Source organism: Urocitellus parryii, chromosome 3 (genome assembly GCF_045843805.1).
Source record: "Urocitellus parryii isolate mUroPar1 chromosome 3, mUroPar1.hap1, whole genome shotgun sequence".
In the NCBI taxonomy this organism is placed as follows: Eukaryota; Metazoa; Chordata; class Mammalia; order Rodentia; family Sciuridae; genus Urocitellus; species Urocitellus parryii.
Window position 1 is genome coordinate 53,585,442 of NC_135533.1, and position 25,022 is coordinate 53,610,463.

At 48.3% G+C, this 25,022-nt stretch overlaps 1 protein-coding gene and 1 non-coding gene across 2 annotated transcripts in view; one reads left to right on the forward strand and one right to left on the reverse strand.

Annotated features, from left to right (window-relative positions):
* The window catches only part of LOC144253708 (microcephalin-like), a 62,278-nt gene extending 52,592 nt beyond the window's left edge, over nucleotides 1-9,686 (reverse strand). The window contains exons 1-2 of the mRNA XM_077796428.1: nucleotides 9,610-9,686; nucleotides 4,972-5,090 (exon numbers count right to left, since the gene is read on the reverse strand). Of these exons, the coding sequence (XP_077652554.1) occupies nucleotides 4,972-5,090; nucleotides 9,610-9,621 (131 nt within the window). The 5' untranslated portion in view covers nucleotides 9,622-9,686. The remainder of the gene's footprint in view (nucleotides 1-4,971; nucleotides 5,091-9,609) is intronic.
* Nucleotides 9,687-18,530: 8,844 nt separating this feature from the next.
* Nucleotides 18,531-18,637, forward strand: LOC144254041 (U6 spliceosomal RNA). Its single transcript, XR_013343414.1, has one exon. It is a non-coding gene; the product is annotated as a U6 spliceosomal RNA (small nuclear RNA).
* Nucleotides 18,638-25,022: the final 6,385 nt, after the last annotated feature.

Here is a 25,022-nt window from a genome sequence, read left to right on the forward strand (position 1 = left end):
CCACAGCTAGGGTAAAGCAGGTGTGAGACAGACTTATCTCACCTTGTGACAGCAGTAAAGAAGTGGTCCAAAGGCAAAACCCACAGTGCCAAGAAACCAGCTCAAAGCTGCCACTACCAGACCTGAGCAACAGGAGCCCCAGGGAGTAAAACTGATGAGTTGATGAAAAACAGGCATAAATGGGTCGGGAATACTCATCCTCAACACGGAAGCAAGCAGGCATGTGCGGGTGGTGGACGGCACACATGAAGGTGGTGCTGGGCGTGGAGAACAATAACCAAGAATCATACGTAAGACTGGACAAGAATCAGGCACGATGCTGCACCAGAGGGAGGGAGAGCTGGGGAGATGCCCAAGGAGCAGAAGGCCTGGGCGCTAGATGACACCTCCCACTGGCAGCTCTAAACCATCAATGGTGTGGTAGCCACACCTGCCACACAGCTACTTGGGAGCTGGAGGAGGGGGTATCACAGGTTCAAAGCAGCTGAATGAGACCCTGTCCCAAAATTAAAGTGCTGAGGATGTAGCTCAGTGGTAGAACACCTGGCTCAACCCCCAGTACCACGTAGATAGGACATCAGTGCAAAACTCAAACTCTGCCAGGTGACTGCAGTAAACATGACCACCAAGGGCAGGTGGGGCACCCCAGCACTTAGGGAGCTTCTGACTACCTGATCTCAGGACAACCCAGTGAAGAGCACCCATTTTACACAAAAGGGTGTTGGGACCACGAGGCAGGATTCTCACACATTCAAAGTGTACTTCCCAAGACATCTTCAAATGTAAATTTCAAAAAGAAATTTTCAGAGGAAAGTATTCTGCTGTGGTGTCACCTAAAGGCAAAGGGGTTACAGGCTTGGTCCCCAAGGTGGGGGGAGGTGGAAGAGGTCCTGGGACTCCTTTGGACTGTGGGACTCCAGCTCCTCCTCTTGCTTTAGGCCATGGGGCAGTTTGCCCTGCCACATGCTCCTGTGCCACAGTCTGGCTGGGCACAAGATAACTGAGCCGCCAAACAGCCTTGTAGGTTCAAAAGAGGAACTCCTTTATTCTCTGCACTCCCGCGAACACCACGCACCTGGCCTTCTCCCGGGAAACACCACTCACACACACCAGAAATCCCTCCAGAAATCCCTCCTCCAGCACTTCCCCAACCAAGGCGAACTCCCCAAGAATCCCTGTGAGAACTCCAAAGTAGCAGGCCAAGGCAGTGGACAGCAGGGGTCTAATATACAATTGAATACACAGCTTAACATAACCATCATCATCTCAATGGCTTGCTGGCATCACCTCTCAATCACTCCATTCTGGCAAAAATGCCATGGTCATCCCCACTCAGCTGTGGCCCTCAACACTCCTGTCCCACATACCGAAGACCAGAGGGTAAAAGCAATCACCCCAGCCTCATCCTGCACTCAGCTTCCAAGACCAGGAGCAAACCGACCTTTCCTGGGCAGCATCTCTGGTGGCATATAGTACTAATGTGAGCCGACAATGCTCATCTTAGTAGTTTAGCTTCCTGTAACTGCTTCTCCCAAAACTGATCACATAAAACATCCACTATTAGAGCCACACAGAATTAAAGCAGATCACAAGCAGCAATTAAGCCCCAAGACTCTTCTACATTCTCACTAAATTAATGAAAGCCTTGAGTAATAGGGCCCAGGGGGCCGTGGAGCAAGGCTGTGTGAGGTCAGGGTCCAGGAGCTCTGGAGGGGCCATGAGGAATGCCTACTTTCCATCAATCTTACTGGGACCTTAAAACTGGTCTAATTTGAAATACAGTTGGTCTTCATTTCCTGCAACAGAGCTCCTAAAACCCTTGAAAATCCCCAAAGGAGGGGTCTTCTGTTGTTCACGTGGGTCCACTTTCACAAGGCCTGCGCTTGTGCCAAGACTGACTCGGGGTGGGGCCCTGGACGGCTGGTCCTGGGAAGCCTGGTGAACACCAGAGGCCTGGAGCTTTCAGCCCCATCCTCACACTTCCAGAAAAGCGAGGGTTCAGGGAGGGGACGGGAGATGAAGCTCTGTAGCTCTTCAAAGGGGAGTCTAACAGGCTTGGGTTGCTGAACAGGGCTGGAGGTACAGGAGGCTGGCACACCTGTACCGACACCCCAGGCCTCGCCCCATGCGTCCTTTATCTTGTATCCTTTAGAAGAAGCCAATCACGGAAAGGAAAGCATTTTCTCGAGTTTTGTGAGCTGTTCTAAGTAATCAGCAAACTTAGATTCCCGGACCGGGTGGCATCTGGTCTGAAGGAGCAGAGGCCAAGACTTGCAGTTTGCATCTCAGGTGGGGACAAACGCATGGGACCACACCCCTAGCTGTGTGATCCAGAGAAGTGAACCAAAGTCTAGGACACCCAGCTGGTGCTCAGGGTGCTGGAGAACAGCTTGACATGGAGAAACCGCAAACACCTAGTATCAGAAGGCTAAGACCACAGAGACACCAAGCGTGTGTGTCCCCAAACGTAAAGTCCACTGATGGACAACAGTAGGGTGCAGCCTCAAGACTCTTGGGAGGACATGACCTTCTAAAGGTTTTCCAGACGATGCCACAGGGAAGATGGGCTCCCAGGTCTGCAGCCGCAAGGCCCTGCCTGCCCTGCCTTAGCATTCCCCTAGGTAAGGAGTTATTTGAGGTCTATCATGTCCTGGGATCTCCAGAGCACCTGGTGTACCTCTCTGCCGGTCACTGCTGAATGCAGAACCACTTCCAGGATAAGTGGCTCAACACAGAAGGGTCCCCTGTGGACTCAGGCCCACCCTCCAAGCTTAACGCTCTCCAGCCACACCCTCCTTTCCTTCCAAACCCAGTCTCTGCAGCACCAACCACCCCTCAACCTATCCAAGGGTATCCACTGTTACCTCACAGCCTCCCCCGCCATGTGCTCCTGAGCTGGGGCCCCATGACCCCTTGGATCACCGCCTTGCAGGGGCCTCACAGCCTTCCCTCTCCCGGTCATGGCTGCCTGGCAAAGCCCCAACCCTGGTGAGCACAAGACCCCTGCTCCCTTCTGCTTGAGGGCCACTGGACAAACCACTGTCCTGCTCCCCTGGCCTCACAGACGTCCTCAAGCAAGCCCCGAGCACAGAGCTGGCGTAAGACCTTCTCTAACCACTCTCACCTGTTCCTAGACAGCTATTTCAAGTGTTATCCTTAGCCCCCTGACACTACTTACCCTGCCCTCATGCTCAGAGGGAAGCCTTACTTCCTCTCACCAAGGAAGCAAACAAACAAGCACCCCCCTGTGATCCCAGAGCCTGGGGAGGCTGAGTTAGATGATCAGGTCTGAGGCTAACCTCAGCAAGCTAGCCAGACCCTATCTCAAAACAACAGAGGGACTGGGGATGTAGCTCAGTGGTGAAGTGTCTTGGGTTCAATCCCTAGTACCAAAAAGAAAATTCAAAATAAAAGATTTCCACAAGTCCTGACTGCCACATCTGCTCACTTAACAGGAACTGCCCAGAACATCTGCATTCCCTCCTGTACTCAGGAGGATGGTCCAACGACCTGTCCTTGACCCTGCCCACCCAGTGAGGTAACCCACAGCCCACCTGCACTGGTGGACGGCTCCCCGTGCCTCAGCATCACTGAGCCCTGCACTGGACCCCCTCAGGCCACACACAGGGATGCTACAAGACTCACCACGCTGCCCACCTCGCCCCGTTGAGTGGCCAGCATGCTGCACTTGCAACCCTCTCCTCCCAACTTCCATCTCAGGGACTCCCATCTTTATTACTCCCACAAATCAAATCTGCTCCCCAAGATGCCCTGTGACTCGGCTGCGGATTCCAGGGGTGACCTCTCAGAACTCCTTTACTCGGCCCACTGCTGCTTTAAAAGTGTCACCAGACCTCCAGAACCCTCCTCCTGGCTGCTGATCTTCGGTTCCTGGCCTCCAAAACCCAGGAGCACTCAATCCCAAACCTCTCCCTTCCCTTCTATGTCCACCAAGGAGCACCTCCAGCTGCCGGCTTTGACATTTGCAAACTGAACTCCCACATTCCCATCTCCCCCCAAGTTCCAGACATCTGCCTGCCTGACGTCTCCACAGCATGTGGAGTAAACGCCTCTAACTCGGTGTCCAAACAACCCCCGATCCCCCAGTAAGCCCTCCCGAAGCCTCCCCAGTCAGTAGGTGGAACACCATCTTCTGGTTCCTCTGGCCTCAAATTCTCAGTCATCCCGATTTCTTCTTCTCTACAAAGACCAAATCCTCAGGGGATGTGCTTTGCCCTTACCTTCAGAAACACCTCCTGACCCTCAGTGCCACACTGCGGCCAGCAGGTCCAGCCTGGACTCCAAGCCTCCCTGTGATCTGCTGGCCTCTGGCCCGGCCTGCTCTCTACACCACAGGGCCTTGCACACTCTGCTCCCACGTCCCTCTGAACTCAGCCTCCACCTCCACCTCCCAGTCTTGCGATGGCTGTAATGTGTCCCCAAATTCATGTGTCCTCACCCCCAGGAATGTAGTCAGTGATCACATTTGGAGACAAGATATTTAAAGAGACAACCAGCCACAGCAAAGTCACCGATTTAGGCCCTAATCCAATCTGACCAGCGTCCTGGCGAAAAGAGGTTGGGACACAGACACACAGGGAAGACCCAAGAGAAGGGGAGAAGCAGGCTCTACACAAGTCAAGGAGAGGCCTCAGGACACAAGCCTGGGGACCCCTGGAGTTTGGACATGGGGCCTTCCCCAGGCCAGGGCATGTGGCCATCCCAGCAGGAGTTGGCTAGTATGCTCCGTCCCTGATACCCAGCACACTGCCCCTCAGGTCTTCACACCACTTGCCCTCTAGACAGAACTGGTTCACACCATACCCATTTTCAGCTGCAGAAACTGAGGGCTTGAAGAAGTCAAATGTCCAATAAGAGGTAGAGGGGAAAACTACCTAGTTTCCAACCCATGCAAAATATCAGCAGTAGGTTTCTACTAGTAGATAACGTCAACAGAAGAGCGGTACTTACTTTTCCACCCAGAGCACCGATACGAGCTTGGCCCCCATCTTCTGGGCTTTGTCCCAAGTGCTCTGGTACCCATCTTTGAAAACAACGTGAGTTACTTGTTTGTTGAAAGTTTTTGATACCTGTAGACAAAACACAGAAAACCAAAAGTACATTACTATTTGCTCAATTTCTTATGCACAAGTGATCAAAAAGGATATGTTAATCAATATCTGTCAATAAAAGTGTCCAAAGCCCCTACACCCCCGTGTTCCATTCTGGCACACTGACGACTGTGTACTGCTGCTACTGACGCAGCTGGTTAGAATGGGTGTCTGCCACCCGCTTACCTCTGCTCCCCCCAAAAAGGCAGAGTCGAAGCTGCACGAGGACAGATGAGGGGAAAAGTGGACCAGAGGAGGCACACGGCTCAGGGGCAGGGCAGAGGGAACCATCAGACCATGAAGGCTCCCGAGAACCACCGCTCCTTCAAGTGAGACAAAAAACTCAGAGGACACAGGAATCGCATGTCTAATATTAAAGGCACCTAGTATTTCCAATCACTGCACTCCCGATAAGATTGGAAGATTACCTCTTGAAAGGATCAGACTTGGAGGTACTCGAAATTTTTAAAATGAGAAAAAAATTCTACATAAATATTGGACAATGAGGTTGAGGAAATATCCCGAGAGCAGAGCACACAGGAGACGGGGAAGAAGTAAAAGAAACATCAGAAGCACAGGGCAGAGCAGGACCCACCACTGGACGGCACCAATTAAAAAAAATGGAAAAATAAGATGAAAAATATCTTTGTTACTGGACTGGGGGGCGGGGACCAAGCCAACCCAGGGGACTAAAGAAATTACAAAAGAAATAATCAAAGAAAAATTTCTTAAACTTCAGGACATGCATACTGAATCACGGGAAATCCCCCAGGGGCCCAGCACCAGGGTAGAAGCAGGGCCACGGCAAGCACATGTAAGAAGTCAGCAGGTTTCAGGATGTCTGGAATAAAGACCAGTCTTCCAAAGGGCTTAGAAAGGGGGTGAAAAGGGAAAGTAGCCCCCCCCCCCAGTAGTAAGAAATAACACTGGAAGTGAGGAAATAATGAAAAAGCCTTCCAGGGAAAAATATGTGCTACCATTTTATAATCAGCCAGACACCAAAGGAGATGGTACAATTCCAACATCCACAGCATCAGAAAATAAGTCTTTTAGGTAGCCTTTCTGGATGTGGAATCACCCCCGTTTTGTAGGTTCAACTTTATTGAAGGAATACCTGCCCTCGGGCCACCACTGGCATTGCCCAGGCTCCAGGGTCCTCACTGACACTGCCCAAAGGTCAAAAGCAGCCTAAGATCGCACCCCAACGCCAAGGTCTCTGGCCTCACTTCTCATCTCCTAGGCCCTCTCACATGGTGGAGGGGGATCAGGACATGAGGCATTTCAAGAAGGACACAGGCCATTCACAACTTACTGCAGGACACCGTTAGGATGATTCTCCTTCATTATTGCTGCAAATCCTTTTACTATGCTCAATTAATAAAACAAATGACTGTATGGGGAAAATCGGTCTAAGCAGGGTTTGGTATTATCAGTGGATTCAGGCATCCCCTGGGGTTTTGGAATGTGTTCCCTGGGGTTAAGCAAGCTGCTCAACATGGGGAACAAAGGGTTGTTGCTTTGCCAGGTCTGTGTTGTCCATTGCACACCCTGCCCATCTGTCCTTTTAATATCGCACAGGGGGAGCTTGAAATGCAGTCAGGAATGGCTGGGCTGAGATTTCAGGACAAGACTGACCCCAGATAGCCACTCAAGCATTTGGGGCCATTTCTCCCAAGGCCTTTATCGAGTTTAGCAAACTAGCAGCACTTCTAAACACCTTTTAAGGAGGTGAGGTTGGTGAAAATTGGAACACATGCCTCAGAACAGAAGGGGGTCTAATGAAATCCCCAGGTCTGGTGTCAAGAAGCCAAGGGCTGGGCTGGGGATGTGGCTCAAGCGGTAGCGCGCTCACCTGGCATGCATGCGGCCCGGGTTCGATCCTCAGCACCACATACCAACAAAAGATGTTGTGTCCACCGAGAACTAAAAAATAAATATTAAAAAAAATTCTCGGGGCTGGGGATGTGGCTCAGCGGTAGCGCGCTTGCCTGGCACGCGTGCGGCCCGGGTTCGATCCTCAGCACCACATACCAACAAAGATGTTGTGTCCGCCGAGAACTTAAAAATAAATATTAAAAATTTTTTTAAAAAAAATTCTCTCTCTCTCTCTCCTCTCACTCTCTCTTTAAAAAAAAAAAAAAAAAAAGAAGCCAAGGGCTGCATCTAGGAACCAGGTCAAGCACCTGTAAGCTGGAAACCCGAGTCCCACATTCCACCTATTGGATATGGAAAACAAAAAACCCCAAGGCAGTGTGGCCTGAGAAAGGGGAATGAAAAGGAAAGTCACTCATTGACAAGTCTTTCTCAAGGTAAATCCCTTTCAGACACTGGCTGCAGGCAGGGAGAAAGTGTTTCATCAAACCTAGAATGATTCTCCAGGAAACACTAATCTCTTCAAAGATAACTCCTCCAGGTGCTGGCCACTGACCCCAGCCCAAGGACTCAAACTCCCGAGTGCCCAGACATGCTCACCAAGTCACTCACAACCTATAAGCCCAGTCCCTTCCTTTGTTCGGTGACTCATTTTTCCACCGGGAAAGTGGGTTCATTCCCATAGTTGTAGTCCTATTCCTGAAAAAGGCTGAAATTATTTGTGAAGTTTGCGTTCAGCCAGGTCTCTTTGCTTAACACTACCATATCCAGTAAGATCTCTCTCTCCACTGCAGGCTGTATTTTTATAGAGTTGGTCCCTGATTTACCATGATTACACTTTTTTTTTTTTTTTGACTTTAAGATACACAAAACTGGGGCTAGGGTTGTGGCTCAGGGGCAGAACGCGCACCTAGGATGTGCAAGGACCTGGGTTTGATCCTCAGCACCACATAAAAATGAAGGTATTGTGTCCAACTACACCTAAACAGAAATACACAAGAGTGGAACACATTCGGTAGGAGTTTTGGCCTTTGCCCTGGCTGGCACCGAAACAATACTCTGGAGACACTGGACAGCGGGATGCTGCAGTGGTTCCCCACCGGCCACGATCACCAAGTTGACCCTGTGCTGTGCTGTGTTAAACGAATTTCTGACATTCCGTATTTTCGATTTACAATGGGTTTATAGCAGAACATAACCTCATCACCGGGGTGGGAGGGTCTATAATCCAATTCCTCTTCCTGCAAGTCTGATCTCAGCCTTTGATCCTTTATTCCCCAGGGAGTGGCTAGGGTGGTCAAACAGCCCCCTCCCCTGTGTGAAATTCAGAAACTCTGGTGGGGGTAAGGGTCTCCTTATGCCCCAGGCACCCTTTGCCTCATCCTAATCCTTACATTTTAATTCACCCTGGTAGACTCAGTCTATACCAGCCAGCCTCTCAGATGCCAAAACCACACTTAATTCACAGCTAAACTTGCCAGCAGAGTAGTCTATGTTCACTGCACCGTTTCCTCAAATGTCAAAGCCTGGACCAATCTAGATCCCCTTCACCCATTTCACAGAAAACTGGCACTGCTGAGTTCAACAATAACCTTCCAGTTCTCAACCTGAAGTACACTTGCCATGCAGCCTGGGGATATAGCTCAGTGGTAGGGTGCTTGCTGAGTGTGCTAGAGGCCTTGGGTTTGATCCCCAGCATGGAGGACAAATTTTTGATAAAGTATATGTGCCATCCTATGTGTCTTGGGGCTCTGTGCATTTTCAAATTCCATCTTAATTTATTTATGTACTGGGATTTAAGCAGAGGCACTTCACCGCTGAGCTTCCTTCCATCTCAGCCTCTCTAGGAGTCACTGGGTTACAGGTGTGCCATCACAAGGGCCTCAGACTCCATCTTTAAACTCCTTCCCCCACTTGCCTTCAGCACGGCCCCCTCATTTTTCTGACATTCCTCTGCCTGCCTCTCAATGCTCAGCAGGCCTCTTAAGCACTGCTCCTACTAACCATGCAAGAAGGACAATACCCACACTCATGGCCTCATCTGACCCCCATTATCATGTCTCTAGCCTTCAACATCTCAAGTTCCAGATCTCTACATCCAAGCATGGAACAAGGTATTTCCAACGTGCCCAAATTCACAACCTTTCCCTCAGAAACGCACCCCTTTTCCTGCTTTAACAGCACTATGCACCCAACACCAATGCCGGAACCAGGCCTCACTACCGTCCCTCTACACTTGAGACCTACCAGACCAGCTCTCAACGCTTCCTATTTTGGTTCTTCCTCCCACCACTTCCCACTACCTGGTCCTTCGTGTTCTAAGTAATCACACCTGATAGAAGAAAAGGCAAATGCCAGGCGTGGTGGAGCACTCCTTTAATCCCAGCAGTTTAGGAGGCTGGAGCAGGAGGATCACGAGTTCAAAGACAGCCTCAGCAATTCAGTGAGGCTCTAAGCAACTTAGTGAGAACCTGTTTCTAAATAAAATATAAAAAAGGGCTGGGGATGTGGCTCAGTGGTTGAGCACCTCTGAGTTCAATCCCCAGTACCAAGGGGGAAAAAAAGGCAGGTGTATCTCTTTACTTCTAAAACTGTTATATGGAACACCAGTAAAATGAATTCTTACCTTTGCCCCCATATCCAAGAGTTGGTTTGTAAATGTTTTTGAGTAATTCTCTGTCCCACTGGAAGACCACACCTCAACGTAGGCAACAACATCTGAAAACACAAGACGCTCATGTGAAATACACACTGGTCATTTCAGCATCCCTTTGCCCAATAGATTTTGCTCTTGTTCTATTGAAAAGTTAAAACTTAATAGTACCAGTGTTATTTATGGTACTCAAAAACTTAATCCAACACCTTTCCTGATATCACATTTTGCATTTCTAATACCCAATGCTCTTCCCAATTTCCTAAACAAGGTTTAATTATTCCAATGCAGGAGTCACCTTTCTGGAAAGGGACAGAAAGTAAATATTTTAGGCTTTGAGGAACAAAAAGCGTCTTCCAACTATTTAACTTCATGGTCACAGCCTAGCCACAGGCGGTGTTAATGAGCTAGCATAGCTGTGTTCAAAAAAACATGGGGACATACATTAAAATTTGTCATTTTTTTTCTTTTTAACTACTTAAAAATGGCAAAATTTCTTAGCTTGCAGGTCCTACAAAAACAGGCAACAAGCCAGATCTGGCCTTGGCTTAGGGCACTAAAACAGTACCTCTGTTTTAGTTGATAACTTCTAAAAACCTGGTGTTTTAGAAGAATATTCCTTGTGTCACTGGTAAACAACTGAGCCAAGCAACAGGAAGGTCAAGTTCACTTCACAAGATACTGAATAGTATTAGGAAAATAACTCCAGGAGATTAGAGGGCATGTAAAAATCACTGGTCTTTTGACTCAGATCTTATGCTACCCAAGCTGGCCTATACAGACTCCTTTCCTCCAGTGACAAGCAACAAGCACCTGGCCACTGCCTCAATCCTCAGCTCTTGCAAGTGTGCAGCCAGCAGAACCAAGAGCAGCGGGTGGGGGTCAGAAGATCCGTCAAGGAGCTCACCCCCTGCGGGCTCTGCAGGCCAACGTGCAAAACAGAGGTACCCCAACTCCAAGCTCTAGCCTCTCCACTTGTAAAATGCCAGTTTCTGCGGCCGGCAGAATGAGCCACTACCACAAGGCACGCACCCTGCGGGACACTGAACGGTCACTCTGGATGTCAGAGCAGCAAGCCCGGGAGGTGGTGTCACTTCTTTTCCGGATTCTACAACTGCCCACGCCCCTAGAGTCACTCGGCCATTCAGAGGCCCCGGGCTATCTGGGAAGGGCGAGTCCGAACCCTTTCCTCAGTCGCCTCCCTACACTGGGGCCGCGGATACCAGTTGCCAGAGCGGGAAGCAGCCCCCCGAGTTGGGCATTCGGGGGGAAGGGCATCGGGGGCAGAGGGGACCGGCTGGGGGCGGAGGGGGGACCAGTGGGGAGGGAGAGAGACCTGTCGGGGTGGGGACGACACTGGGGGGACCCTGGGTAGGAGACCACAGTGGGGCGGAGAGGGGACGAGCGCGAGTGGAAAGGGATGGGGCGAGCCGGGATGGAGGGGCGGGCGGCCGGCCGGGCTGCTCCCCGCAAGTTCCCGCGCGCTCGCGATCCACCCTCAGCGGCGCAGCCCGGCTTCGCGCGCGCGGAGCGGGAACCCCTCACCTTTCAGGAAGGCGCCCCCCGCGGCTCCGGGGGCGGCCATGCCGCGCGGCTGATCGCGACCCAGGGAAACCGCACGGGGCGAACAGACAGACGCGCACTGGGCATGCGCGGGCCGAGCACCGCCCCTCCGCGCTCGGCGAGTCCGAGCTCTGGTTTCGCGCGCAGCGCAGCGCGGGGCCGGGCGGAGGGGCGGCTGGGAGGGCTCGGCGCGCCGCTTCCCGCCTCCGCGCCCAGCGATCGCGCCCTGCCGGCGGGTGGCCTTCGGGCGCTGTTGGCGACCGTGAGCCGAACCGCCGCCGGGTCGTCCGCGAGGCTCCTCCGCCCAGAGCCCGGGGCGCCCCGAGACCTCCAGCCATGATCCGGGGGGTGCCGCTCCCCGGGGGGCTCTGCGGCCGCAGATTCCGGAGCGGAGGGCTGCGGGGCGGCCGGGGCCGGGGCCAGGCGGCAAGCGTCCCGCCCCGAGGCGCGATCAGCCCCGCCAGCCGCCGGTGAGCGCCCGGGAAGGAGGCTCCTGCTGGTTGATAAAGTTCTGCTGAATCTTCCTGAAGCACCCGGCTGAAGCGCTAAGGAGAGAAGAAACAAAAAAACTAAACTAAACACCTTCCTCTACCCTCGCTCTCAATACATCTTTATTGCATCAGAAAACGTGCTCCTCCCCACGGAAAGCTAGAGGGCTCCTTTGTAACCAGTGCGCCCCAGCGCCGCCTCCACTCGGGACCTTGGGGAGCCCCAATGCCCGCGCTTGGCCACCTCTCGGCGGGAATTCGCCTCGACTGGCTCAATCAGAACCATCACAACTATTTAGATGTCAAGTTGGCCTCAAAAGCAGGATGGGAACTCCCACTGGGCCAGGTAGCAGAAGGCGACCTCGGTAAGGAGGATCAGGATGGAACCTGCGAAGTCTGATCAGCTAGCGTGCCATTACTGTTTGCAATTAAAACAGATGGGACTTTTAGGGGCCTGAGGCTACCAGCACAGTGGTAAAGAAACTCCCACAAGGGTCCAAGAATGTGCAAGCAAAACGTCAAATCAATCATATTAAAGATATTGACTTAATCTCTTAGTCTGGTCAGGGCTGCCGTAACATATCAAAATACCAGCAATTAGGTAGCAGTTCTCCCAGTTGTGAGGGCTCAAGTCAAGAACAAGGTGCCTCAGATTCAGCGCCTGGTAAAGGGCCTTCTGTGCGCGTCTTCTCCTAAGAGGGCTAGCTTGCTCGCTCGGCCTCTTTTATAAGGCACCAATCCCACTCACGAGGCCACCCAATACTCATGATCTAACCATCTCCCAAGGACCCCCACCTGCTGGACCTAATCATCTCCTACTACCAGCATCTGGGCTTTGTGTGACTTGGGTTTGTTTGGTTTTTGTGCTGTTTTAAGGGCAGTTTTAGCACATGTCAAAAAGCTTTGTTGGGGGGGGGGGGGTTAAAAAAGACTTGAGTGAGCAATATCATTTGGAGAAAGGCCTGCCCCTGACACAAGAAAATACCCAATTTAAATGATGTTTTCTATCCAACCTATTTGTTTCACAGATTGGGGAAATATGGGTAACTGCTGAGCAGCACAGACCCACTTCCATTAGTGTTAGGTTGAATACAAGAAACAAGAAATCGGTAGGAAGGAGACATAAAGAAGGACCAGTAAAAGCGGTCTTAATTCAGAAGTTAAACCTGTCACTCTGATACCAGTCTTGGAGCTCAGGAATTGGTGTTGAACTTGCCCTGATGTGGAAGATTAAACCCCTGAGAGAAACGCTGAGGCCAAGGTAGAAAGCCCGTTTTATTAAAGAAAAGGAACAGCCACAGACTTCTCTGGAGAGGAGAAGCCCCAGAGCTGGGCGTCTGGGAGGAGGTCTGTCCTGCTTTATGGACCCCAGAACCCTTCTCCTTAATTATCGTCTTCTCTTTCTTACCCCAATATACGACCAAGGGCAGGGACCTGGAGGTTGTTAGCAACCCAGAGTGCCCAGGAGCAGGATCCACAGAGGTTAACAACCCATTGTCCTCTGTTTGATAACCACTGATGACTCTCACAATCTACCTTTGTCCCCTGCCTCAGTTTGCTGAAGAATGTGACATATGTCCTCTACTCAGGCCAGGTGGGGCTGCAGGCAGATTGCTTTTTTGGTGAAGAAAGTGAAGCCAGATTTAAAGTTAGGTAGTCAGTGTAGTTAGGTAGATCAGGTCTAATATCGAGTAAGATCCAAAATGGAGGCCATGTTGAGAATGAATTCCAGGAAACGCAGGACAACTCATGGAATGTTAATGAAGCCCAGGAAAAAGCCCAAGGCCAGAGCCCATCCCAAAGAAGTGTTAATGAACAGCCCCCAGCAAACTTGAAGGTGCTGACTCAGAAGTCCTTCCTGACCAGGTTACTTCCTTGGCCCACCTGTGCCCCACCCCTCAGGCCTTCCCACCTACATTCCATCACTGAAAGAACTATAAAAAGGGGAAACAACCACACTTCCACAGATTCCACCTCTTGGGTCCCCTTCTTCCTCCAGGAGAAGTCTTTTCTGCTGTCCTTTAATAAACTTCTATTTTCCACTCTAAACTTGCCTCAGCGAGCTTCTCCGGGGAAGCAAGGACTTGTCACCAGGCAACAGCGGTAACAAAAGGATGTGAGGAATCAGCACAGTGGGCTCATTTTATAGAATTATTCTCTTTTTTAAAAGATACTGTTTAGTTGTCAATAGACCTTTATTTTATTTATTTATAGGCGGTGCTGAGAATCGAACCCAGTGCCTCGCACATGGTAGGCAAGCGCTCTACCACTGAGCCCCAGCCCCTAGAATTATTCTCTTAACCTCGTGTTCCCATCATGCTCATCTATCTGTCCCCTTACAACTCCCTAATGTGAGAAACAGAAAGTTAGGTGGTCTGTTTTCAAAATATAGTGTTTACCCTTAATTGGGATGTAAGATCCATGTGTAGCCATTTTAGTTATAGCCCTTCCCTTGAACGTGCCAATTTTAAAATCAGCTGATTGTGTAGATTGTAACCCCGAGCTTCTATCAGGGCAAGGGGAAACACCTTGGTAGGGGTAAAAGCAGACAGACTGCCCGCCAGGTGTGCTTGCTAATCAGGGTTGGTAGTGCGCGCTTCTGGCAGAAGTAACGTTGGCCTCGCCTGCCTGCTTCTGAGCACCTGTTTGATTTATTGGGGTTCCTCAGTATTTCTAATACTAAGCCTATCTCTCTTCCAGGCTGCTACTTCCAAATTCCTAAGAGGTCTATAAATTGCACACTGTTGATTTATTAGCCCATCTATAAATAAAGGGAGATAAGCTTGAGGATTCTATAATTAATGACTTTTTGGTGTGATCTACTGATCAGAAAAGGAAGACCATGTCAGCCAGAGGGTCCCGAGACTGACCAGACCACCTGCAATGGTCTTGGGATCACCAGACTCATGCCATTCCTACAGATCTTCCCACACCACACCCACCTCTCTCCAAGTTCCCTTAAAAAGAAGAGCTGGGAACCCCCAAAGCACGTTTCTTGCTCTCGAGGCAGCCCGCCTTCTCCCTTGCCTGGGTTCTAAATAACCCTCTGCCTCGGCGTCTGACTGGCGTGTTCTGACATTCTTTCCATCACCTTTGCCACAAATTGCTGAGGTCCAGAGTTGAGTTCCTGCTTCTCTGGGGGACTCCTGGGACACTTCTTCAGAGACATCTCTTCTCCCATGACAAGAGTCAGTTCTAGAGCTCAGATAGTGCTATGAGGTTCAGTCTGCCCATTTTTTTTCATTCCATAGTCTTTCCATAGGTATTTCCCTACACCGTAGGAGCTGTGATAGACTTCAGATATGTGACAATAAAGCTAACTTGACTTCCTCATTATTTTAGAAGGACTATCCATCTTCAAAGCACAAGACTAAGAAACAGTGTTGAGCAAGGCAATTAAAATTAATACATGCAAGAAATCTGACTACGCGCTGATACGCTGCAGTTTTGTTTTTTGTCACTGTGTTTCCCTTCAGGATCTTAATAAAATAATCCCATTTAAAAAGGGACCGGGTGAACACTAAAATGATGCGACTCTGTTCATACGTTCTCTACTCTCTGCCGAAGGAAAAAAGATGAAAGCCATTTTCTCTACCAATACTCACCTGCAATAAAAGGACTGTACACTAGAAAGTCCTTTCAAGTGGATTCAGGCAGAGAAAAAGCTGGAAATATTGACTTTTGTGAGGCACCCGCTTTGGCTCAGCAGGTGGAAGGCTTTCAGAGTTCTTCCTAACAAGCTGACAGCACTGGACAGAGTCAGGATGCAAACATCTCTGAGAAGTCCTGGCAAACAAGTCAGGTAAAAGGTTCAGCTTCAGAAGGAAAATCCTGGTGCCTTGGAGTCTGAAGTGCCCCGTAGAAGCTTCATTCTCAACCTCAGCAGCATAAACACTTAAGGCGGTGGTACTTCTGGGTTCCTAGGAGTCATGATCTCAAAGGTAAGGCACAGACCATGCAAAAACACTTTCCCTTACGTTTTTTTTTTTTTTTAAATAAAACAAAAAGCAAAGGAGGGAGACATCGAGGGAGGAAGACAGCCAGCTGAGAGCCTAGACCTTAAATCTGATAGAAAACTTAAATTTTATATTAAAATAACAGCTTTCTATTGCTATTTATGTTAGAGGCTCATCTAGCAGTTTTTCTGACTAATACTAGCAAAATACCCTTGTTTTAAATTTTTTAAAAAGAGGTTTTCTTGGGGGGGGGGGGTTCTAGGAATTGAACTCAGGGGCACTTGAATACTGGGCCACATCCCCAGCCCTATTTTGTATTTTATTTAGAGACAGGGTCTCCCAGAGTTGCTTAGTGCCTCAACTTTTGCTGAGGCTGGCTTTGAATTCGTGATCCTCCTGCCTCAGCCGATGGGATCACAGGTGTGGGCCACTTACTTGGCAAAATAAAGGTCTTATATGTTCTAAAATGAGGATGCTGTGTGATGGTTTTGGAACTCAGAATGTTGCCACGAGGCTCATTCTCTCCATCTTTTTTTAGTCGATATCCTTCCCATAGGTATTTACTGAGCACCTTCCACATCGTAGGAGTGTGTTCCACTCTAGAAAAAAAAATAGATGAATTCTGGTTTTCAATGTGTCACAGCACTTAAAAAATGGAACTTAATACCTAAATTAAGTTGTTATTCCTAATGAATAACAGTGGAGTTGTGATTCCTATTGAAGTGGAATGTGAGTTCCAGTTAGGGCTTATTAGGAAAGAAGTTTTTACTTTGACTAGCCATTTCACTTAGATGCTGAAAAATGCGCAGCCCACAATCTATATTCCCCGTAGGATCTATGTGAAACTCATTCGGAAAACTGAAACTGTTACCCTTTGGTATAATAAAGGAAAATTGCAAGACAGATTGCCAGGGAATTGGTTGAATTGCAAATGCTAGCTTTTTTAAAAACGTCGTTTTGGGTTACCCAGGTAACCAGAATTTAAAAACATGAGTGAGCTCTTTGCCTCCTGTTTCCTACTGCACTTACCAGGCCTCTGTCCCTGCATTCACTCCTAGTGTTACCCACTTCCTCCCTTGGGCCCTGGGCAGGGAGGGACCAGTGCACCCCAGGGCCAGGGAGGAGGATCCCCTGTTGTGCGGGTGGTGGAAAGAGTTTTCCGAGGCCTAGGCAACTGTTCCTCAACGCTCTGGTTAAATCCCCTTCACCGGGAGTCAGGCTTTGCTGCACCCCACCAAGATCCGGAGGCAAGTTCTTTCGAGCCGGCTTTGGAAGGCAGAGGAAAACTTGCTGTCTCCAAGCTGGGTCTGGGGGCCACAGATGAGACCACAGCTTCCCTCTGTGTGAACGGAGGGAAGGGGGTGCAGCGGGACACCAGCAGGAAATCCATTTTCAGACTCTGCCTGGCCTCCACCTCGAGGCCGCCTCCTTACCACATCAAAGGGAGCCTGGGCCTCCCGGGGCCAGAGTCTGCATTCTTTCTCAGATGCCTTGGAGCTGTGAGGAGACTGTTTAGAGGGCTTTCCTAAGAATTTAGAGGATCCTGAGAAAGGAATTGTAAAGACCCAGAAATAGATTAGGGAAAGGTCCAGGGAACCGGAAGTAACTGTAAGAAAAATATCTTCCCAAGGGAATAATCATGGTAAAAACACGCCTCCCCAATTGCTGTTCCCAAAGCAAAAAGATAAACGTAGAAAATGCCAGCTGTGGGACAAGGGTCCCCAAATGGTATGAAACTGAACAAAGTAAGGCACCTAGTTAGGAAGGGTAGGACCTCAACTGTAAAATTCAACATTTATCCCCCAATTTCAAGCCAGGGCATTGCTAAAATATGCAATACTTGCTCCATTTGAAGATTGCTACTGTCACTTGATGTGAATGGATCTGCTGCTCTAGCCACCTTAAGGCCTCTTTTGGTTTTCACCCAGTTTCCCAGCTGTCCAGGCAGAAACTAGGACACTTGGCCCCAGATGTCTCCTCTGAGTGGTCACTGCCTGTGCCATAGTAGCTGTTAAATATTGTATAATTATGTCTGCTTATATGCAGAAACAATTGTAAAACAAAATTAACTGCAACTGCTCTTGTCTCCTACTTTAATTTTTTTTAAATTAAAAAATTAATTAACATAATCAGTTTAACATAGTTATGGGGTCTGATGTGACATTTTGATCCATGTATACATTGTGCAGTGATCGAATCAGGGTAATTAGCTTATCCATCATTTCTTTCAAACATTCCTCATTTCTTTGTGGTGGGAACATTCCAAATCATCTCTTTAAGCTATTTGAGCTGTACAATATTGTCAAGTATGGTCACCATTTTGTGTAGTAGAACACCAAGATTTCCTCCTCCTCTCCAGCTCTGCCAACTAACTAACGTCTCATCTCCCCGACACCTCCCCTACCCAGCCCCTGGTAACCATTACGCTGCTCCCTACTTCTGAAGTTAACTCTTTTTAGATTCCGTAGAGTGCTAGGGTGCTGTAGATGTCTTTCTATGCCTGACTTACTCCACTAAATGCTATGTCCCCCCAACTCTATTCCCAGAAGCAAGATGCTTCCACCAGGCCATACACCTTAACTGTGGCAGCCACCTGGTCATGGAAGATGGCTTGTGCCAAAGGCCAACGGGCTCCTGATAAGGGAGATAAGCTTGGGTTACCCAAGGAAGACTTGAAATGGAGCAGATCATTTCCCATGAGCATAATATGCACCTAGAAATACAGCTTCAAAATGTTCCAAATGACAACTTTCAAAATTGCAAGGAAGAAATAAATGAGCAGCTCTAGTGGGAGATTCATATGTACCCCTCTCAGAAACTGGTCAGGCAAGCAGGACACAAGTAGGAGAACTAGTGCAATGGTTGCCTCCGTTTAAAAGATACTACGGTGCTCGCTTCGGCAGCACATATACTAAAATTGGAACGATACAGAGAAGATTAGCATGGCCCCTGCGCAAGGATGACACGCAAATTCGTGAAGCGTTCCATATTTTTAAAAAACCTGAAAAAAAAAAAAAAAAAAGATACTACGTGTGCATGTTTACATGAAAATGTGCACACGAGCACATGTGATGCTATCATTATTGCTCTACTAAACACTGTGCAATGGTGTGTGAATGCCCACTGACTGACTCATGTGACCACACCGGGCCCTGTGGTGCTCTCAGGTCACCTCTTGTTCCTGTTTTCCTGTGTGCGAGCGTGTATGTTATGGTATGGGGGAGGGTGTGGGCTTTCAACAGCAGGAGTCTAGGCACACCGTGCTTTCTTCTGACAGCTGGTCTTGGTTGACGGGCTCCTTTCACCTGCAGCCCCATCAAGTGTGGAATGCTGGCTCTCGGGGTCAATTTTTGAGGTTCAATTTATAGTACAGAGCCCCCCTGTGGAATTAGTCTGGTGCTTTTGCTTGGGTCTGTGCTGAGAGCCACAGCCGAGTCAGAATGGCCCCTGGCATTTCGCCAGAAGTAATGGTTTAGAGGGGAGCCATTAAGATGATGCTGGATTGGGGCTGGGGATGTGGCTCAGATGGTAGTGCACTCGCCTGGCATGCATACGGGTTCGATCCTCATCACCACATACAAGAAACAAACATGTTGTGTCCGCCGAAAACTAAAAAAAAATAAATAAAAAATAAAAAGATGATGCTGGATTGATTCAATTGTATATTAGACCTTTACACCAGTAATAGGGCAGCTCTTGCTGCCTGGGGGGCCGCTACTTTGGAGTTCCCGTTGAGTTCTTGTGGGGATCGGAGAGTATGCGCGCAGCCCAGGGGAGGGAGTTCTGGTTGGTGTGTGGTATGTTCCGGGAGGAGCCACGTGGGTGGTGTTCGGGAGATGTTCCCGGGGAGCGTGTGTGGAGTTTGCTGGTGGAGTTCGGAAATAAACTTTGTTCCTGCTTGAGTGGCTTGTGCTTTGTGCCCAGCCAGACTGCGGCAGGTCTGCACCTTCTCTTGGCCTTTTGTCAGGTGGCACCCAGAGGGTATTTAGGGTTGTGAAAGTACTCTGCCTGACTATGACAGGGCACCGTCATTGTCATTATTCATTCATGCAGAAACCTCGATTCGAAGGCTATACGTAGGTACAATACTGAGGCTATCTTGTCACTCTTCTCTTCTGGTCACCACTGCTGAGCCTCTTTACTCTTGACAATTCAGTAGCGAAAAGGAGAGTTCACGAGTCAACCAGGGAAGAGGATTATAAACACCACACCTCAGCGAGCAATGCTAACTTTCACAGCCCCAAGGAACTAAAGGCAGCCAAATAAAAACTGGGTAGAAAATGGAATGATTGGAAAGAGAAAAAAAAAAAAATGAGAGAAGATGAAAACACTACCTTGCAATTGTGGAGGGAAGTGTTATCTATGTCCCCATTTAAATTTTTAGGTGACTTTTTCATATAAAATTTGGATCAAAAAGTAATATAAAAGTGCTTCTAAAAACCGAGCTCTTCCTAAGGCTCTCGGAGCCTGCAGGGCCAGCAGCTGTCTTCATTTTCTCCTCCAGCGCAGAAGTGCTGAACAGTTCAACCATGCTTTCAATTTTTTTTTGCTCTTTTAATCTTAATTTCATTTGGTAGTGTTTCACTTGTATTTTCCAGAAGAGAAATTACTTAGATAATTCATACCCTAATACCAATCCTTCAAAAACTTATAACTGAAGAATCAGAGCAGCAAAGTTTCATTGGTTTTAGTGAAGGGTCTGTTCAAAACATGGCTTATTGATTACATACATAACGAGGGACGCATCAGAATGGAGACTTTGAAGTTCAAGCCTATCAGCCCCTGAGACTATCAGAGGGACAGGCCAACTCAGGGCACCTCTGCTCTGCCCCGAAGCCCTTCTAGTGTGGAGCATTCAGCTGCAGATGGAAATGCATGATTCATGGAACCCTTGGCAGCTCGACCAGTTGGGCTGACTTGAGAAGTAGGCAGAAATGAAAGGTGAGGCCTGTCGTTTGATATTGGACAAGAACAGGAGTCCTTCTCCAAGTCTGCATCTCTGCGACTCCACAGAGGTGGAGAGGTGTTGATTGCAAGATCAGAGGCTCTCGGCAGAACGGCTGATATGATACCAAAGGTTGTGTCCAGTCCGGAGGCGAGTCTGGGTTTTGATATCCACCTGTTCATGTAGATGGCCACATTGGAGAGGAGCAATAATGTAGATGACGAAACCGTTTGAAGGCCACGAAAGCCAAGGCAGCTCAAGCCCCATCCATCCCTGCTGCAGCCAGAGAGAACACAACTAAGTCCTTCACTGACCTTGCCGTCCTTAGGGAACATGCAGGGTCCTCACTGCCACCTGAGGCTGGACTGACCTTCCCTCGCTCACCTCAGGCTCCTGTCTAGGCTCTGCCCTTTCCTGAGCTCTTACCTGCTGGGGCCTCCCCACTGCTTCCCTCAGCCTGGGATGGGACCCCCTTCTCTCCCCCTGGTAACTTCTACTCATTCTTCAGACGTCCACTTAAGCATCACTTCCTCAGGAGAGCGGCCCTCAAGCAGCGGCCTCTCTGGCACTGTCCAAGCCTGAGCTCTTTCCCAGTCTTTGGAGCATTTCCTCAGCCGTAAGGAAGCACTTCCTCCTGCTGTCCTCTGGTCACGCTGGCCTCGGTGCCCACCCCCAGACCCACAGGCTGGGTCCGTGCTCACCCCCAGCAGAGGGTCCACAAATACTTATTGAAAAGATGAACAAAAAAACAGAATAACAGCTTCCAACAAATGTCTGCAGCACTTCAACCTTTCGCAGGTAGGAAGAGCAGGTGCAGCGGGCCAAGTCCGAGGGAGGGCGGGAAGAAGCCAAAGGAACGCTGGAATTGGGGAGCACAGGGGAAGGTGGAGGTGCCTAGGAGAGAGGGGCCAGCTGTGGCCAGAGCCAGAGGGCCAGCCAAGGGCAGGATGGAGGGTGTCCACGTCAAGCTCCGTGGCAGGGAGACCGTGGGGGCAAACCTCAGGAGGACATCCTCTCATGGCGGCTGTGTGGTGAGGGAGAGTGAGCACAGGCTCGTGGCCTAGCTCAGACCTGAACCTTCCCATTTCCTGGGCAAGGACCTCAGCCACTGACAGGAGCCGTGTTCTGTTCTTCTACAACTTGGGAATGATAATGAAACCCACCTGCTGGGTCATTGGGAAAATTAGAAAAAATGAATGCTGCAGATCTTGCCCAAGGAGATCTTCAATAAATAGTAACAGTAGTGATAATCTAGTTCAGCTTTGGAATTTAAATTTACTGGTCTGTGAAAATACACTTAACTAAATCAATAGCAGGCAAGGCATTTTTAAAAAAAAAAGTTTATCAGCTGCTTTATATTCGAGTCAGGTTTTTGTCAACTCAGTTGCTTTTTATTTAGATATAATATCACAGGAAATAACAGTGTGTTTGTATGTGTGTGTGTTATTCAGGATATACAAAACACTTCTAAGTATATTGGTATAGCTATCTCACAAGGAATTACTTGAATAATGTCAGTACAAAAATTAAATAACACAAACAAATCTTTGGTCAAATCATAGCACCACAAAAAAAGAACACCACCAACAAAAAAGAATTCTGATTTTGATTTGAGGCAAAAACACTTGGACCAGGTAGCATATTGTTTCTCTCTATTTGGGACTTATGAAAGCCACAAGTGGGTGAATGTTGAAATTTATTCCTCTGTGATCTGATATTTATTTATTTATTTAATATCATGGATTGAACTTAACCACTGAATCACGTCCCCAGCCCTTTTTTTGTGTTTCATTTAGAGATAGAGTCTCCCTGAATTGTTTAGGACCTCACTAAGTTGCTGAGGCTGACTTTGAACTTGTGATCCTCTTGCCTCAGTCTCCCAAGCTGCTAGGATTTCAGGTGTGCACCACCATGCCCGGCCCTTCCTCTATGATTTGAAATGACTTTGGTGTTCAGTACTCTACTTTTTGAAAGAAGTGACTGTTACACTAAAGTAAAAATTTTTATTTAATATCAATATTTAACTAGTATATCTAACTCATGTTAGAATCTTATGTTTTCTAAAATGTTTCTCCCCCAATTTTTATACACTGTAAAATGTGAATAAATATTTAAGCTATTAGCAAATATATTATTAATTTTTATTCAATTCTGAAGGACAGTTTTGCCAAATATATACTTTTTGGTTGACAGTTCATTTTCTTTAGGATTTTTGAACCTGTCCCCCTGTCTTCTGGCCTCCACAATTTCAGATGAAAAATTGGCTGTTATGCTTATTGAGGATCCCTATGTGTGACCAGTCTCTTCTCTTTTGCTGTTTCAAAATTCTCTCTGTGCCTTTGGCTTTTGACAATTGACTGACACAGGTTTAGGCATGGATCTCTTTTAGTTTATGCTACTTGGAATTTGTTGAACTGATTGGGTATGTAGATTAATGTAGTTCATCAAGTTTTCAGCCATTATTTCTTCAGATATTGTGTCTGCCTCCTTTCCTCCCCTTTCCCTTTGGCCCTCCTCCAGTGTACACATTGTTAACCTTGACAAGTCATAAGGTTCTGAGGCTCTGCTCATTTTGTTTCTGTTCCCCCTTCCTGGATACTCCGTTGATCTTCAGATGTCCAGATTTCTCTGCCTGTAGGAGTCTGCTATCATGCTCTTCTGGGGCATTTTCCATTTCCATCACTGTGTTTTTCAACTCCAGACTTCGGTTTGGTGCCTTTTTATAGTGGCTACTTCTTTCTTGATGTTTCCTTTCGTGACCCAGAAGTTTCATCCTTTGCTTTCATTCTTTAGACAAAGGTTCCTTTAGTTCTTTGAACATATTTAAAATAGCTGATAAAATCTTTGCCTAATAAATCTGCATCTGGGCTTTCGTTAAGGACAAATTCTGCTGAGGGTCTACCCTACCACTGGTATGAGTTCTGCTTCTTATTTCTTCGTGTGTCTAACAATTGTTTAAAAGTGAACATTTTATGTTATATAATGTGATCACTATGGAAATCGAGTTCTGCTCCCTCCTCAGGGTTGTTTGTGGTTGTTATAATGGTTATTTGTTCAGGGACTTCTCTGAACTAAATCCATAAGTTGTTCTTCTCCTTCTCCCACTTTCTCCTCCTGCTCTTCCTTCTCCCTGAAGTCTCTACCTGAGTAGCCTAGTGGTCAGCTTTCAGTTGGACAGAGATTTGCTTGCCTGCCTGCGTGGAGCGGCTCTCCTTCTGGGGGTGGGGGGAGGTGTTCTGTGCACATCTGGAGCCTGCTTTTGGCCCTCCGCCTGTTTCTGTCTTCATGTTCCCTTCCTGCTGGCTCAGCCTGCAGCTCAGAGGTGAGAGGTCAGGGCTTTCTCCCATCTGTCCTTGTCATGGGCAAAGCACTCCCTGCAGCTTCCTGGTAACTAAGAATACTGTCGGAGCATTTCAAAGTCCCCTGTGGAAATATCGTTTCATAACCATTTTCTTTTACATTTTTTGGTTGGCTTCCAGATAGCACCAATTGATAATATTGCCTCATACATTTATATAGTTAAAAAAATAGGAGTTACATATCAAAATTGTCTCTGATCATCTTCAACAAAAGCCCTGGAGTAAGGCCATTTCACTGAGCCAGTTCTGAATGAACTGGAGTAAACATAAACCCTGTGAGTGCAGGTTCCCAGGGAACTGCCATACGCGGAACAGGTAATCACAACCTATTGGGAATGGGGACTCCAAGCCCATTCTTCCTCTCCACTGGTTGCTATGCTGATGTTTTTATCTGATTGGGGCCGTTGGTTTTCAAGGCTACTGCACAGCTGGAGCGAGGGGCTTGGGAATAGGGCTGGTTACTGTGACAAGACATCGGATGTTCTTACTGAGATTCAGCTGTTTTTCTTGAATAAACTTGTCCCAGATTGTTGCAAGTCTCTGGTTAATTTGCACAGTGCTGAACAGGTTGATCTTTGGCAGTTTTGCCAGTTTCTCTGTTGCTTTTACGCAGCTGTTTGGGGATCCTCCCTCTACCGTTTCTGCTAGTGTCCTGGCCCAGTGTTCCTGAGTTCTGCCTGTGGTGTGGCACCTGGCAGCAGCTCACTGGCTTCATCTCTGGGTAGTATTCCATCCTGTGGGTATGCATTTTGCCCACCCACTCTCCATTTGATGGATGGATGGTTTCCAGCTTTTTTCAGAAATAGTGCTTCTTGAAATGATCCAATACAACTCTTATTTCCATGGTTTTACCCTTACCTTGGAGTTTTGTGTTTGACTTTTTCATAGACAAACTATGAAACTCTTTTCCCACAGGGCATGTGGCTTCATATTCCCACCCCAGAGTGTGGACGCTCTCGTCTCCCACGTCCTCCTGCATGATGCTCCTGTCCACCTCATTCATCGTAGCCCTGTGGGCAGTGTGAAGTGGGTCAGTGTGTGTGTGTGTGTGTGTGTGTATGTGTGTGTGAATTTG